Here is a 13747-nt window from a genome sequence, read left to right as displayed (position 1 = left end):
AGTATTATGGGATGCTATTCGTGCTTTGCACAAGTATGACTTAGGGTCATTGAAGAAAGAGTTCTTATGAGTAATGTATTTTAAGATAGGGTTGTGCTATAGTTGCCTTCTATGATATGTTTGACTAAGGATGGTAGTTCCCTTGTCTCTATGAAGTAAGCTAAAGAGTGAGACTAAAGGAGGGTGAGTATGACTATGTTTACTTCAAGATTATACTTAGCGTGAATGGTATTATGGGATGCCTTTCATGCATTGCAAAAGTGTGCCTTGAGGTTACTTAGGAGTAGAGTGCTCTTATGACATGAAAACCTAGGTCTTGACTATGAATGTGGACTATGCCCTAAAATGACCAAGAAGAGGTACTTAACTTGGATAGTATTATGGGATGCTATTCTTGCCTTGCACAAGTATGCTTTGAGGTGGCTTGTGAAGTAGTTCTCTTGTAATATGAAAGACTAAAGGTCGAAGTATGTGAATATGAAAGTCTAAGTAAGGACTATGTGATGAACATATTGTATCTCTTATGCTCATTTATTATGTCTTATGTTGACTTATGTTTATATGATGCTTATGTTGGAGATTATGCTATGATTATGTTATTGTCTCTTATGTTTATGTCTTATGTCTTATGATGTTGTGCTAGCTATCATACTTGGTACATTTTGTACTAACGCATATTGCCTACATTCTAATCAAATGTAGGATTTCGGAGATTGAGTTCCTTTGAATGGTAGGTTTCTAAGAGGCAAGGAGAAGTTGAAGATTTTGGTGAGTCCTCATAGCTTCGAGGACAAACCCATTATCTCCTTACTCCATTTTTTTATGTTTTAGACTTTGTATGGGCTGCGTCCCAAGACTTTATTTCATGAGTTTAATAGATGGTTTGAGACAAAAGCTTAGTAAAAGACTTTTGCTTGCTTTATGAAAATGTTTTCGATTGTATGGTTTGAAAGGTTTAAATTTTCCATACTTTTCTATTATCGTATGTTATGATGATGCTAAGGGCTTGTATGAGACCCCTTCGGGATTAAGTACGCCATGTTACGTCTAGGGGGTACCCCTAGGTCGTGATAGGTACTCATCATCCCTCACTTCTATTACGGGAATTTGTTGGGTTTGTGGCATTTGGTAGGGTGGATTTTTATGTAGTGGTTCTTGGTAAGGTCGGTTTTGGTTTGGTGGAGCTTTTTGATTGAGTTGGGATTGGAGTGGTCGATTGGTATTTTGGACATTGGAACCGAAACGGATTGGTGTTGGGTTGAACGCTTGATGGAAGGCTTCGGGTGTGATAGTAGGAGAAATAGTGTAGTCGTGCCCACTTGTGGAAACTCATAAAGTAGCTTGTGGGGTGGAATTAGTAGAGTTAATTCGACCCTCCACATTGTTCATTCTATCATCCATCTTCGACACACTACCTTTCATGGAGGTCATCTATCCTTCCATGTTCTCCATCCTCTAACCCATATTAGTAATTGCCTCTATTATAGATTCCAAAGTAATCCCTCCCATTGTTGGTTGGGTTTCACTTCCGGTTCCATGGTACCTAGCAATAAGACAACTCAACAAAAAATAATAAACAACGTTAGCGTTAGTAAAATGAACTCACAATCACTCATGTTTACACACCTTTGATTGCCTCTCAACTTGGCTCGGCTAAGGTTGAAGATTTCTTATACTCGATTGATTAAAAAGTTTCAATTTCTACCTGGTCGGAATGGATTCTTTTTTCAAGAAAGACGGACGACTCGATTAAAAAAAAATGGACTGAATAAAAAAGTTAACTACGAAGTGAAACTAATAAAAGCACGAAAAGAAGTGGCACTAACAAAAAAAGAGAATTCAAGAACCAATAATCAACAAGTAGATCAATTACAAAATTGAAAATTAGTCTAGGAATCTTGAGAACGATTGAGAATCAAGAAAGGAAACTAAGGAATTAGAACCTAAGATTAGGGGCATAAAATGAGTTTTCATCGCCAAATGCAATGTTTTCTTCGCCAAAGTTGAACTTCAGCTCACCAACTTGATGTTTGGCTCGCCAAATTTTACAGAATGTTCAGGCAATTCGGCGATCTGTGGGTCAATTCAGCGAATCGCCCTTTGGACTTTGGCGAGCAAAGTCCGGCTCGCCGAAAGTTCTAGTGAGTACACTTGAACACCTCCGAATTTTGTGCTTTTGTGGTCCCCCCCTGTACTTTTTCCCTTATTCCTTACCCATTTTTGTAAATTCCCTTGTGTACTAACACTTACCCACTCTCTCTTTCCTTTCCTTTTGGATTAAACACCCTTTTTTGTAGATTCCTTCTTCTTGAAAATTTGAATATTCTTCAAGAACACTATTAACAAGATGAAGACCCAAAATAAAACCCTCAACAATTTTGGCTCAGAATTTCACAAAATTTAAGAAGTAGGCTCTCCTTGATGTAGGAAATAAACCCCAATACTTTTTATCTTTCAATTCCTTGTCAAATCCTTCAGATTTCAATACCCATTTGCATCTTCTTCAGGCTTCTTCAACCAACAATGGTGGAATTTTCAATAGATCCCCAAACTTCACCAAATCTCATATTTAGACTCAAATAAGACTAGAGAATACTAATCTAGCCTTAGAAACTTCAAACAAGACTCAAATCAACAAAATAATTTTGGGGTTTTCTTGAAAAACGATTTTGGACACTTTTTTGTAGTAACAAACCCAAGACTAGAATCGTAGGAACGAATCTAAGCTCAACTTTGATACCAAATGATGTAATTCTCGCTACAAATTACAGATAGAAATGCGGAAATTAAAGACAAGAAATAAACATAGAAAGATTGACACAAGAAAAGGAAATCAGAAGCAACCTAAAGGTATATTAAATATAAAGACCTCGATAGATTAATCTGAATCAAGCACCGAATCTCTTATGAAGACCTCGAGGGAATTGAATTCACCTCGCAACCAACGTTTATAAGCACTAATCAACCCAATCTTGTACTAAGCTCTTAACAGTCATACAAGAGTTTCAAAATATCGATATTCAAAATAGTCTACCTAAAAAGATGACCCAAACCAGCTATTTATAGTTTTAGGCAATTATTACATAAGAAGCCCAAAAGTGGCCCAAAAAGGATAAAGGGCGAGCTGGGTCGTGCTCGCCTATGGAACTCAGCGAGTCGCTAACTAGTTCGGCGAGGTGGCCCATCCTTTGAAGCCATGTGTAAATTTCGGCAAGCTGGGGTCCTCGCCCAAGCCATTAGGCGAGTTGCCAAATGGCTCTTTCTCGCCTAAAGTGGCAGTTTCTTCAACTGCCTTCCCTTCACTTCCCCTAGCGATCTTCAAAGCATGGAACCCTTTTGTTTCCATCAATGCAAGCTCAAGGACTTCTCACTTCATGAACAAACCTTGCATTCTCTGAATGTCTGGAGCTTGATTTCGAGTGAACGACCTTGGTGCAATCTGAATTGCATCAGGTTCCCAACTGATCTGTCACATGAAAGTTAAGTCCATGAGTACTCTTTCATCAAAATTTAGAGTTGTACCAAATGGTGTTGATTCGATGGGGACAAACCCCCATGAAATATGAGCTCCTCCAAATAGAATTTGAAGTTTTCAAATTCTTCAAGTATGCAAGATAGAGTCTCAAACCAACAAAGTTTCCAAGTTGAAGTCTTTAAATTATGCAAGATAGAATCTCAAATCAACTAATTTTAGAAGTTGAAGTCTATAAATTCTTCAACTCTACAAGATGGATTCTCAAATTAACCAAGTTTGCAAGCTGAAGTCTTCAAATTCTTCAGAGTCTGAAAGATGGAGTAACAAATCAACCAAGTTTGCAAGTTGAAGTCCTAAAATTCTTTTAGTCCTCAAGTTGAAGTCTTCAAATTCTACAAAGTTTTCAAGTTGAAGTCTTAAGTCAATCAAGTATGAAAATTGAAGTCTTCAAAATTCTGCAAGTATGTGGGTTGAAGTCTCAAATTGACCAAATCCATAAGTTGAAGTCTTCAAATCTTGCAAGTCTTTAAGTTGAAGTTTTGAATCCATTGTGGCAGCAAGATGAATTCTTTAGGACTACAAAGTGTGCGGACTTCAGCAAAATCTTCAAAGTTTGCAAGTTGAAGTTTTCAAATCTCCAAGTCTGCGAGTTTGAGTTTTCAAGTTGAAGTTTAGATCCATCATGTCTACAAATCAAATTCTTTAGAAGTCTTCAAGCTTTGACCTTCAAATTACATTTCTTAGGGCTGGAATGAGTAACTATCCCTTTACACGGTAAAAGTACCATAAAAATATCTTTCTTACGGTGAGAATGAGTATCCATTCCTTTGTGTCGTAAGAATACCATAAAATTACCTTTCTTAAGATGGAAATGAGTATCCATCCGTTTGTGCCATAAGAATACCTTCAAATTGCCTCTCTAAGGATGGGTAAAAATGACCATCCCTTTGCACCTTAAAGCTAGCCTTTTCATGAATTTATCGTTGGTAAAGACATTTGGTAGACACTCCTTAATCATGGCTTGAGAAACTGCTTTTCAAATTTTACCTACAAGTATGATAGAAAAAGAGGCAACATGAATAAAACACAAAAAGGGAAGAAAATTACCTTTGTGTTAATACCTTCGGACACTAAAACCGTAATTTCAAGCTAGACGGAAGACGTTGCTAGTTGATGCCCGTAATGAGGGCTTTATATAATTTGAGGGAAGCTAACACTGAATATACATTTCTCGGTCTGGGAAATGCTTTTATGGCAATTTTACATCTACATATACTAGAAATTAACTTTAAAAGAGAAACACATTGTCACGACCGAAAAATGGACGTGATGGCACTCGTCTTAACCCACCAAGACAAGTCAGCCTAAAACTCAACCATCACAATAAAATGCGGAAATTTTTATAATAAACTCAAATATACCCCCAAAATCTGGTTGTCACGTGTACAAGCCTCTAAAGTATTACAATTGAATCAAAAGAAAAATACAAGTCTCATATGACATTGTTTCTAGAGTAGAACAAGATCATAAACAGGAGTAAGAAGGATCGCTGAGAAGACAAACAACTACCTCACAAATCTCCCAGAAGCCTCGAAAAAGAAGAGAATAACAAGTACCACAAAAATCCAGTTTCGTAACCTACAAAAATTTGTAGAAGCAAGGGGTGAGTACCAAACCACACGGTACTCAGCAAGTAAACCTCTAAACACGAGTTAAGGGGATAGAATACAAGTACTCCTTACACCCCAACCGAACCTTCACAACTACAATCTGTATAAAATCAGCCCAACCTAACAGTTCACAATTTACAAAGCACATAGCTCAACACAACACTCTAACAATTTCATATCCTCAACAACAACACTCTAACAATTGCATACCTTCAACAACAAGCTCAATATTCATCAGTCACAAGTTCCATAGAAAGGCACTCACAAGATCAGCAACACACAAGATCAAGTTCACCAATAATAAAGAAGTGCAATGCAATGAAATACAATGTCAAGTATAGTGATGCATGTCTGACCTAATGATACACACCCGCTGCCTCTCAGTCCGGGACCCATGGGGGACATATCTGTCCATGCATCCATCGCGGCGCGCGATACGACCCTCGATAATAGTAACCATCGCGGCGCGCGATACGTCCCTCGAAATATAATATCCGTCGCGGCGCGCGACACGTCCCTCGAAATATAATATCCATCGCGGCGCGCGATACGTCCCTCGAAATGGTACATACTCTTTATTTTCTTATTCTTTCTCAATGCACATAACACTTGTCACAACCATGTCTCAGAACAATGCAAATGACATGTTCACACAAATAATGAAGAGATGACCATTTTCATAACATTGCACAATTCACAACAAGACAATCAGGATACAACATCAACAATGATTCAACAAGCCTTTCAAACAATTCTCAACACATCACACAAACAATTGATCACATTGCCTTTTATTATCCCTTTTTCATCATTAGAATTAATCAATGTGGACAAGTCAACCCATCACCAAGCCTCATTACCCTAAACACATATTACAAGGAAATACATGAATTCCATACACTTAACAAGGGTTTAGAAATCCACTTGCCTCAAATAATCGAACAATCACTCCAGTACTTGAGTCTTCCATTTTTTGTTGTACTTCCAACTCGAAGCAATCTATTCACATGAATAATCACAATAAGATTTCAAAACTAATAACACCATAGTACTATAGGTTTAGCCTAGACCTAAAAGTTCACCCAAACCTAAAATCAAGCTCTTATATCTGGGTGCCAATTAACATGTCAACTCTCATGTTTCTCAAATTCAAGCCTAAGGTTAAGACTACAACTTTAATTTCTTTCATATAATATAATTCACTCGATATTTAATGACATATCAAAACTTGGAATTATAATGTGATGACAAAAACGTTTTTTTAAGAAAAAGAACCGAACCAAAGTAGTGACCGAAAACAATTTGTAGAGTCAAATTTGCCATTACACTCATCATTATCACATAAACCTCATAACTACCCTATCGTAAGGCTATTAGTGGCCAATCACGTGTCATAGTTCTCCACTAACATCTTTATATAAAAAGAAAGCACCATTGACAATTAATCTGAAACAAATTCCAACTTTCCAGATTGTTACTCTAACCCACTGCATATACCAATCTCACTCTCTCTTCCTCACCTTATGACTACCTTATAATCATTCCAATAATTACCTAAAACAATTACCCACTAAAACTTGTCCCCCAAATTCAAAGAACCCACGTGTAGCAACATTAATTGAAAGCAGCAATAGCTTCTAAAATCAGTATGCTACTCCTTATCCTCCCCTTGAAAACATATTAATTGATTCATGAATTTACAATTCATTACGTATTTAAAGAGTTTCAATTTGAAATCTCACCTGGATGCAGTTCGCAACTTGCGATGCCGAAACCCTTGCCCGCTCTTTCTTCCCGGTTTTACTTCCTTTCTCAATTAATTATGTACTAAAAGTGATAAATTTAACTCACTTATTTTATTAAATATAGGCTAAATGGTATAGGGTCTTAAATAATTTATCACTTTAGCCCATTAACTATCGATTAAGTCATTTATCTACAATTATCCATCAGTTAATTAACTCAAGTTAAACAAATAGTTTAAAATTCTCAAAAATGCCATACCGGGTTATTACACACATGTGCACCAACTTGACTAAATAGATTGGAGAATTTAACGCCTCATGCATAAACAAAAGGCCTAACCCATCAGTGCCCCTTAAAGTTGGCACAATGTTTCACTTAAACACTTTAACTGGGCGATGTTTATTTTAAACACCTCATGTAAGGTATCGTTGTGTCATTTTGACATTTTTTTTATTAAATGGGATAATACGTGTATCACGTGTGAAATGACTTTCTTGTTAATTTTTAATTATTGTTTTCTTCTTCTTCCCCATTTTCAACCACCATTTTGCCCAAGTTAAATTTCATCCAATATTGATGAAGATTTCAACAAAAATGACAGAAAATATTTTTAAAATTTAAGACTAAACTCATTCATGAAATTCTTTCTTAGAAGAATTTAATATTAATTTATTTAAACTAAACTAAAAATTTCTTTGAACTAGCAATGGTGTGCATATATGGGGTAGAGGTAGTTTCTCCAAAAGGGATAGGGGCATTTGGGAGAAGACAAGTGTGGGTTATTTGGAGGTTTTCATTTTTGGTAATGATAAATGGTGCGCAGTAGGGTATTTGGAGAAGACAGGCGGGGGTTTCTTTTATTTATTTTTTATTTTGTAATTATTTTGGATAAATTATGTGTCATTCGTTCATTGGCCTGTTTTTATTTTACTCAAAATTAATTATTTAAAAATTACTTTTGATACAAATGACAAATGTCATCGTTTAATTCCTCATATTATACATCATTCGTGAGTGTAACAAACACACATATATATTTTTGTTGATATAAAAAAAATGTCAAATGACGTAGCAGGACTCTCTACATGAGGTGTCTAAAATAAACATCATCTAGTTGATGTGTCTAAATGAAACATTATGCCAACTTTAGGAAGCCACCGATGAGTTAGGCCTAAACAAAATGAGCTATTGCACTTGGAAATAATTTTTTTTGTTTCTTTTAGTCATGCAAAGGTCAGAATCTTTGGAAAAAATAAAAATTCAACTATCTATATTTGTAAGTGATGATTGACATAATAGTCTCAAAATGGATATTTCAAGATAAAAACATGCATTACAAATGGATATGTGAGTCTACTTGTTCAATTTTATATAAATTTAAGTATTTATTTGTACACATTTAAATTTGAAGGGCATAGTTATCGCTGAAACCAAGTTAAGACTCGCTTATGTATTTTATAATAGGTGATTGAATATAGGTATGGGAGAGGAAAAAGTAGGAGTTGTATGTTGAAAATGGTAAGCTTAAAGTTGTTCCACGTGTTTTGGTTACATTGGGTAGTGGATGAAGTTTAGAATTTTAGGCGGTAAAGGATAAGAGAGAGCGAGAGAGATATTTATCAAAAACAAAAGAGGCCGAAAAATGAACTTACCGGCGGTTCTCCCTTGCTGTTACAATCGGCTTCAATGTTCTCCCTCAATTACTCCACCAACGCATTTCTTAAGGTGAATGTTTATTTTTTTTGCCTTTTAATATATGAACTTGTTAACAATTTTATTTATTTTTGCTGACCATAGATTTGTCATCCGCAAGAAACGTAGCCTTGTTTGCAGATTGAGTGACAACAACAAGGTTTTCCTTTTTTATTAATTATAACTACAGTACACACACTATTCCATTTTGTGTTTGATGTGCAGGCTGCCTTACTCTTATTTTATTTTGTATTTTAAAGGAAGACGACTCTGTTCAAGATGATAATAATAGTCATCAGGTGAATTCTTCAATGCAATAATTAAATGGAAAAAAAGTTTTAGTGAATGAAAAGTCATTTTGTAGTCTTTTAGGATAATGATCAGCCATTGGAGAATACAAGTCTTGAAAACAATGATGGGCCTCAACTGAATGAACAAACTGGAGTTGAGGTACACCTTTCTTATTTTAATGGTCAACCCTTTGAACAATTATTTACTTTTTAAGTAGATACAATGACTATAATACCCGAGGATTGCTGATGTTCTAGTGCCCTATAGCTTCTATCCATATATGGTTACGTTGCAAATGCATTTTCAACATATTTATTGCTTCGCATTCAGAATTTGCTTTGTAATAGTGGGTAATAAGCAATTCTATTTCAATTTTTCCATCTCATTTTCTTAAGCCTGGGTTGAAGCAGGATGGTACCAATGTTCAAGTTGCGAGTGGATCACCTCTTCCCGGTGTCAAGGTGGTAAATGTTGGAACATTAGGTTGAATATTCATTCGATAAATTGTTTACAGTTTGCTCCTCTATCATGGTTCTCATGTTGCCTTTTGGCTGTAAAGTTGATCTTTTTCTTACTATTGATACTATTTCCCAAGCAGCCTCAACAACTCGATGAATCAATCAGGATCCCCAAGGAAACAGTTGAAATTCTCAGAAATCAAGTATTTAGTTTTGACACATTTTTTGTTACAAGCCAGGAGCCATATGAGGTGAGCTATCTGCTGAAATGTTCTTTTCTATCTCATTTAAGAAAACTCCGAGTCAAACATGAGCCAATAATTTAAAAGTTTGAAACTATTAAATTTAGTTGAGATACAACCATAAAAGGTAAGATTAAACTACTACAGATACCCTCTCAAGCAAGTGGTCATGGGCTTGTGTTTCTGTGCTTGCCTTCTAGGTTCATGTGAAGCTTAATATGCAATTCTTTGTGGTTCCACTTTTTAAATATCTTCTACTTATTTTTATAGGGTGGAGTACTATTTAAAGGGAATCTACGAGGACAGGCTGCAAAAACATATGAAAAAGTATCAAAGAGAATGCAGGTGGCTCAAGTTTCCTCTCTTTTTCTCCAATTTAGGTTGGACATCACCATGGGCTCTTACTATTTCAAAATGGCACTTGGCTAACAGGAAAAACTTGGAGATGACTATACACTTTTTCTTTTAATCAATCCAGAGGATGATAAGCCTGTGGCGGTTGTGGTCCCAAGAATGACCCTGCAACCTGAAACTACAGGTAGTTTATTCATCATTCTTCATAGGCTTCAATTACTAGTTATAATAACAAGTGGGGATTCCTGTGTCAAAAATAAAAAATTGGTGCTTTTCCTTGTCAAATAGTAACGCAGTTTGTTTGAGACTGCAGCTGTTCCAGAATGGTTTGCAGCAGGGGCCTTTGGACTCGTTACATTATTCACTTTACTTCTTCGCAATGTGCCAGCATTACAATCAAACTTGTTGTACGTACCATATTTACTCCATTACTCTAATATTACCTGAAATGGTCACTGGCTTTGCATTTGCTTCGAAAGTCAAGTGGAGCTTAACATTTTAATGTCCAATTTATATTTTTCATTTTCCAAGTCCAATATAGCTGAATTATTGAATAATTGTGTCATATCAATGTTATTATGTACTGGACTACTGCTTTCGTGTAAGGATTTTGAAAATACAATATTATTAGGTAAATCTTGGCTGTCTTCTATTTTATTCTCTTTACATTTCAGTTAGAAGTGCTCACTTTTTATTTTCAAGGTTGTGTCGAGTTTTATTTGCATTTGCTCAAATTACTGCAAGTGAATCTAGAAGATATCTCAGTTATAACAATCTGTCTTGAAATCTGTTTATGTTCAATAATTCATGTTGTCGGACTGTGCATATTCTTTTTAACCTGTTTCACCTAAATTCTCAGCCACTAAGATAGAATTTTATTTCCCAGATCAGTTTTCGACAATCTTGACTTGTTGAAAGATGGATTACCTGGAGCTCTAATAACTGCCTTTCTTCTGGGGGTTCATGAAGTTAGCCACCGTTTAGTTGCCACAGAGGTTGGGATTAAGCTCGGCATCCCATATTTTGTTCCTAGCTGGCAGGTAAGGTGCATAGGACCGTAGGTTTCATGCACTCTATGGATTAGACAACCCTTTGTGTCTCCTTATTTATATGTCATCTTGTTGATCTGAAACCTCATATTGATAAAAAATTATTTTGGGTGGTCTGAAGTCATTTTGTAACTGCCAAACTATACATAGTTGAAGCATTTCTCCAGTCAGCTGATAAGATATCCTTGTTGGGTCAGGAATGCATCAATTATCTACTGCGCCTTTTCTCTTGGGAAGATTCTGTTGTATTGGAGTTTGCTGTTTCCTTATAAAACCGTGTCAAACTGATGAAATATTTGGACACTAAAACTGTCATGTCATAAAGCTACTTTTGATGATAATTCGTGACATTCGGTCTTGTCCTGTCTTGCAGTGTAGTTGGCTATTATTAGAAACAGTCAGTCTTGTGATGTTAATCTGACCTGATATGATATTTCTCTTTATAACACTTGAGAATGCTCATTAGTGACGCCCAGAGACAAGAGTTCTCTTTCTTTACTAGTACGATCTATAGCATTAAATTACTGATATCTTGCAGCACCTGTAAGGCACCAAAAACTCTTTTAATGGTTATCCAAGTCATTGGTCTTAGCATCACCAAGCCACAAGGTTGAGTGAATTTCTACTCTGTTTTTTTCCCGGAAAGGGGTAGTCTTGTGAATTTCAATTTCTTTCATATGTAAGTGTAGTATTTAACCGAAAATGATAGTGTGGAGACTTACGGGTTTCTACGGATCTGCAGCAACCACCACTCGTGTCACCGGTCTTAAGGAATCCTCATGAAGCTGATGAATTCCCTTGTTTCTCAGACTAAAAATCCTTTGTAGTAAGATGCATCGAATATTCTCTTTAATAAACACTGACCGTCATATAAATGTGAAAGACCATCTTTTTTTTTAACACCCATAATGGTATATTTATATGTTATAAACAGGGTTAAGGAGTATGACAAGTTAATTGGCTAACTAGCAGCCCTTATGGATGGACCCAACCCAATAGCTAGTTCCAAATACATTCGCATTACTTCAAGGAAGATTCTATAAATGTTCAAGAATTTCTGTAAATTGTTACTACAGCCCATAATGTGTAACTTCATCATCTTTATTGGAAATTTTAGACACTGTTGTTAGTTTTCTATATTTTCTTCTATCTCTTATTGCTTGAGGAAGAAAATGCATAAGTTCAAAATTTGTCAATTTCCCTCTATCTTGTTGATACTCTTACTGATGTATGGTAGTTCTCAGTGATCTGGCTGCACGAAAACTTTTAGGTGCTGTCTAGTTGGTCATGGTGAGTGGTGAAATGTGATTGGCCATCACGTCTAATATAATGAGCTATTGTGGTGGCAGATAGGGTGTTTTGGTGCTATAACAAGGATTCTAAATGTTGTACCAAATCGTGAAGATCTGTTGAAAGTTGCAGCAGCTGGACCATTAGCTGGGTTCTCGGTGGGGTTTATTCTTTTGCTTTCAGGATTCATCTTACCTCCTAGTGATGGGATTGGCATCATCGTAGATCCCTCTGTGTTCCATGAATCATTTCTAGCTGGTGGTATAGGTAAGTAGTAATAGTAGTTTTGTGTTATCATTGTTACTCTATTGTGCAAAGAGTTGAGCCTTTTTTTGATTGTTGACGTGTAGCCAAGCTTCTTTTAGGAGATGTTCTCCAGGAAGGAAGTCCTATATCGGTAAATCCGCTTGTGATATGGGCGTGGGCTGGACTAGTGATAAATGCTATCAATAGCATTCCTGCAGGAGAACTTGATGGTGGTCGGATTGCATTTGCGATGTGGGGAAGGAAGGTAACATAACATAACATATTCTATAACATGTGTAAAGATGGATGAATTGATCCTTAATTTTGATGTGGCAGGCTTCAGCTCGCCTTAGTGCTTTATCTATTGGTCTTCTGGGAATATCTTCATTATTTAACGATGTAGCATTTTACTGGCTAGTCCTAATATTCTTCCTCCAAAGAGGGCCTATTTCTCCGCTATCAGAAGAACTCACTCATCCTCAAAATAAATACATGGCTCTTGGAGTTGTAGTATTGTTCTTGGGCCTCTTAGTTTGCCTCCCATATCCCTTTCCCTTCTCTAATCAACCTGCTCTCTAGACACATGTTTTTTAGGCTCTTGGGGTTTATTCAGTTATTTATCTTTTAATAAATCATAATAATGCATGTTCACATTATATATGTTTGGACATTTTTACTCTTTCCTTCCAAATTTATAATTTATTACGTAGCTATTTTTCAATAATGGGGAATGAACATTTTTCTTGCTTATTTGATTGTTCATTTTCCACTTCAAAAATTTAGCCATACAAACATACACTATAAAACGTCTCGCCATTCCATTTCTTTATGTATTTTTATATATTTAAAATTGAATTAACATTTTGATTAAGTTAGAATGACTGGACATTTTTAGAATTTTGAAAGATTAGATATTTGTATTTTTTAGATAAGTAATTTTACTTCAAGAATCTTATCAACATTGCATTTTTTATTAATAGACAAATAAAATTACTTTATTAGACGAGCAAAATAATTAAAATTTCTAGTCATACACATTCCACTTCAAAAATTTGTTTGTCTGTTGAGTTTTCAGTCATTTTGCTTCTCGTTGTGTTTCTTGAAAAACTTTTAATATAAAGGATCGAGAATGTAGTATGCACAATGTATCAACATTGCTACTTCAATTAAATTAAGGGTAAAAAATCTCACTATATAAAATAAGCATCTAAATAACAACTATATAACAATAGTT

General features: G+C 35.6%; 1 protein-coding gene across 1 annotated transcript; it reads left to right on the top strand.

The window, feature by feature from the left end:
* Window positions 1-8533: 8533 nt before the first annotated feature.
* Window positions 8534-13173, top strand: LOC125822320 (probable zinc metalloprotease EGY2, chloroplastic). The gene is made up of 13 exons (XM_049501718.1): window positions 8534-8616; window positions 8689-8743; window positions 8844-8882; window positions 8956-9033; window positions 9222-9335; window positions 9473-9583; window positions 9845-9919; window positions 10007-10112; window positions 10242-10335; window positions 10815-10968; window positions 12327-12534; window positions 12618-12778; window positions 12850-13173. The coding sequence occupies exons 1-13, from the start codon at window positions 8534-8536 to the stop codon at window positions 13090-13092; spliced, it is 1521 nt and encodes a 506-aa protein (XP_049357675.1). The 3' UTR covers window positions 13093-13173.
* Window positions 13174-13747: the final 574 nt, after the last annotated feature.

This window comes from Solanum verrucosum, unplaced genomic scaffold (assembly GCF_900185275.1).
Source record: "Solanum verrucosum unplaced genomic scaffold, falcon-dt-bn FXZP01000302.1, whole genome shotgun sequence".
Lineage (NCBI taxonomy): Eukaryota > Viridiplantae > Streptophyta > Magnoliopsida > Solanales > Solanaceae > Solanum > Solanum verrucosum.
Note: the sequence above shows the minus strand (reverse complement) of the source record. Positions and strands in the feature narration are given on the sequence as shown.

What these genes read in the sequence shown, in the direction of transcription:
- LOC125822320 (XM_049501718.1), top strand. Translation starts at nt 8,534, where the DNA reads ATGAACTTACCGGCGGTTCTCCCTTGCTGTTACAATCGGCTTCAATGT. An exon ending in AAGTATCAAAGAGAATGCAG is followed by an intron (nt 9,920 to 10,006) that starts GTGGCTCAAGTT and finishes CTTGGCTAACAG; the next exon opens with GAAAAACTTGGAGATGACTA. An exon ending in TTGCGATGTGGGGAAGGAAG is followed by an intron (nt 12,779 to 12,849) that starts GTAACATAACAT and finishes TTGATGTGGCAG; the next exon opens with GCTTCAGCTCGCCTTAGTGC.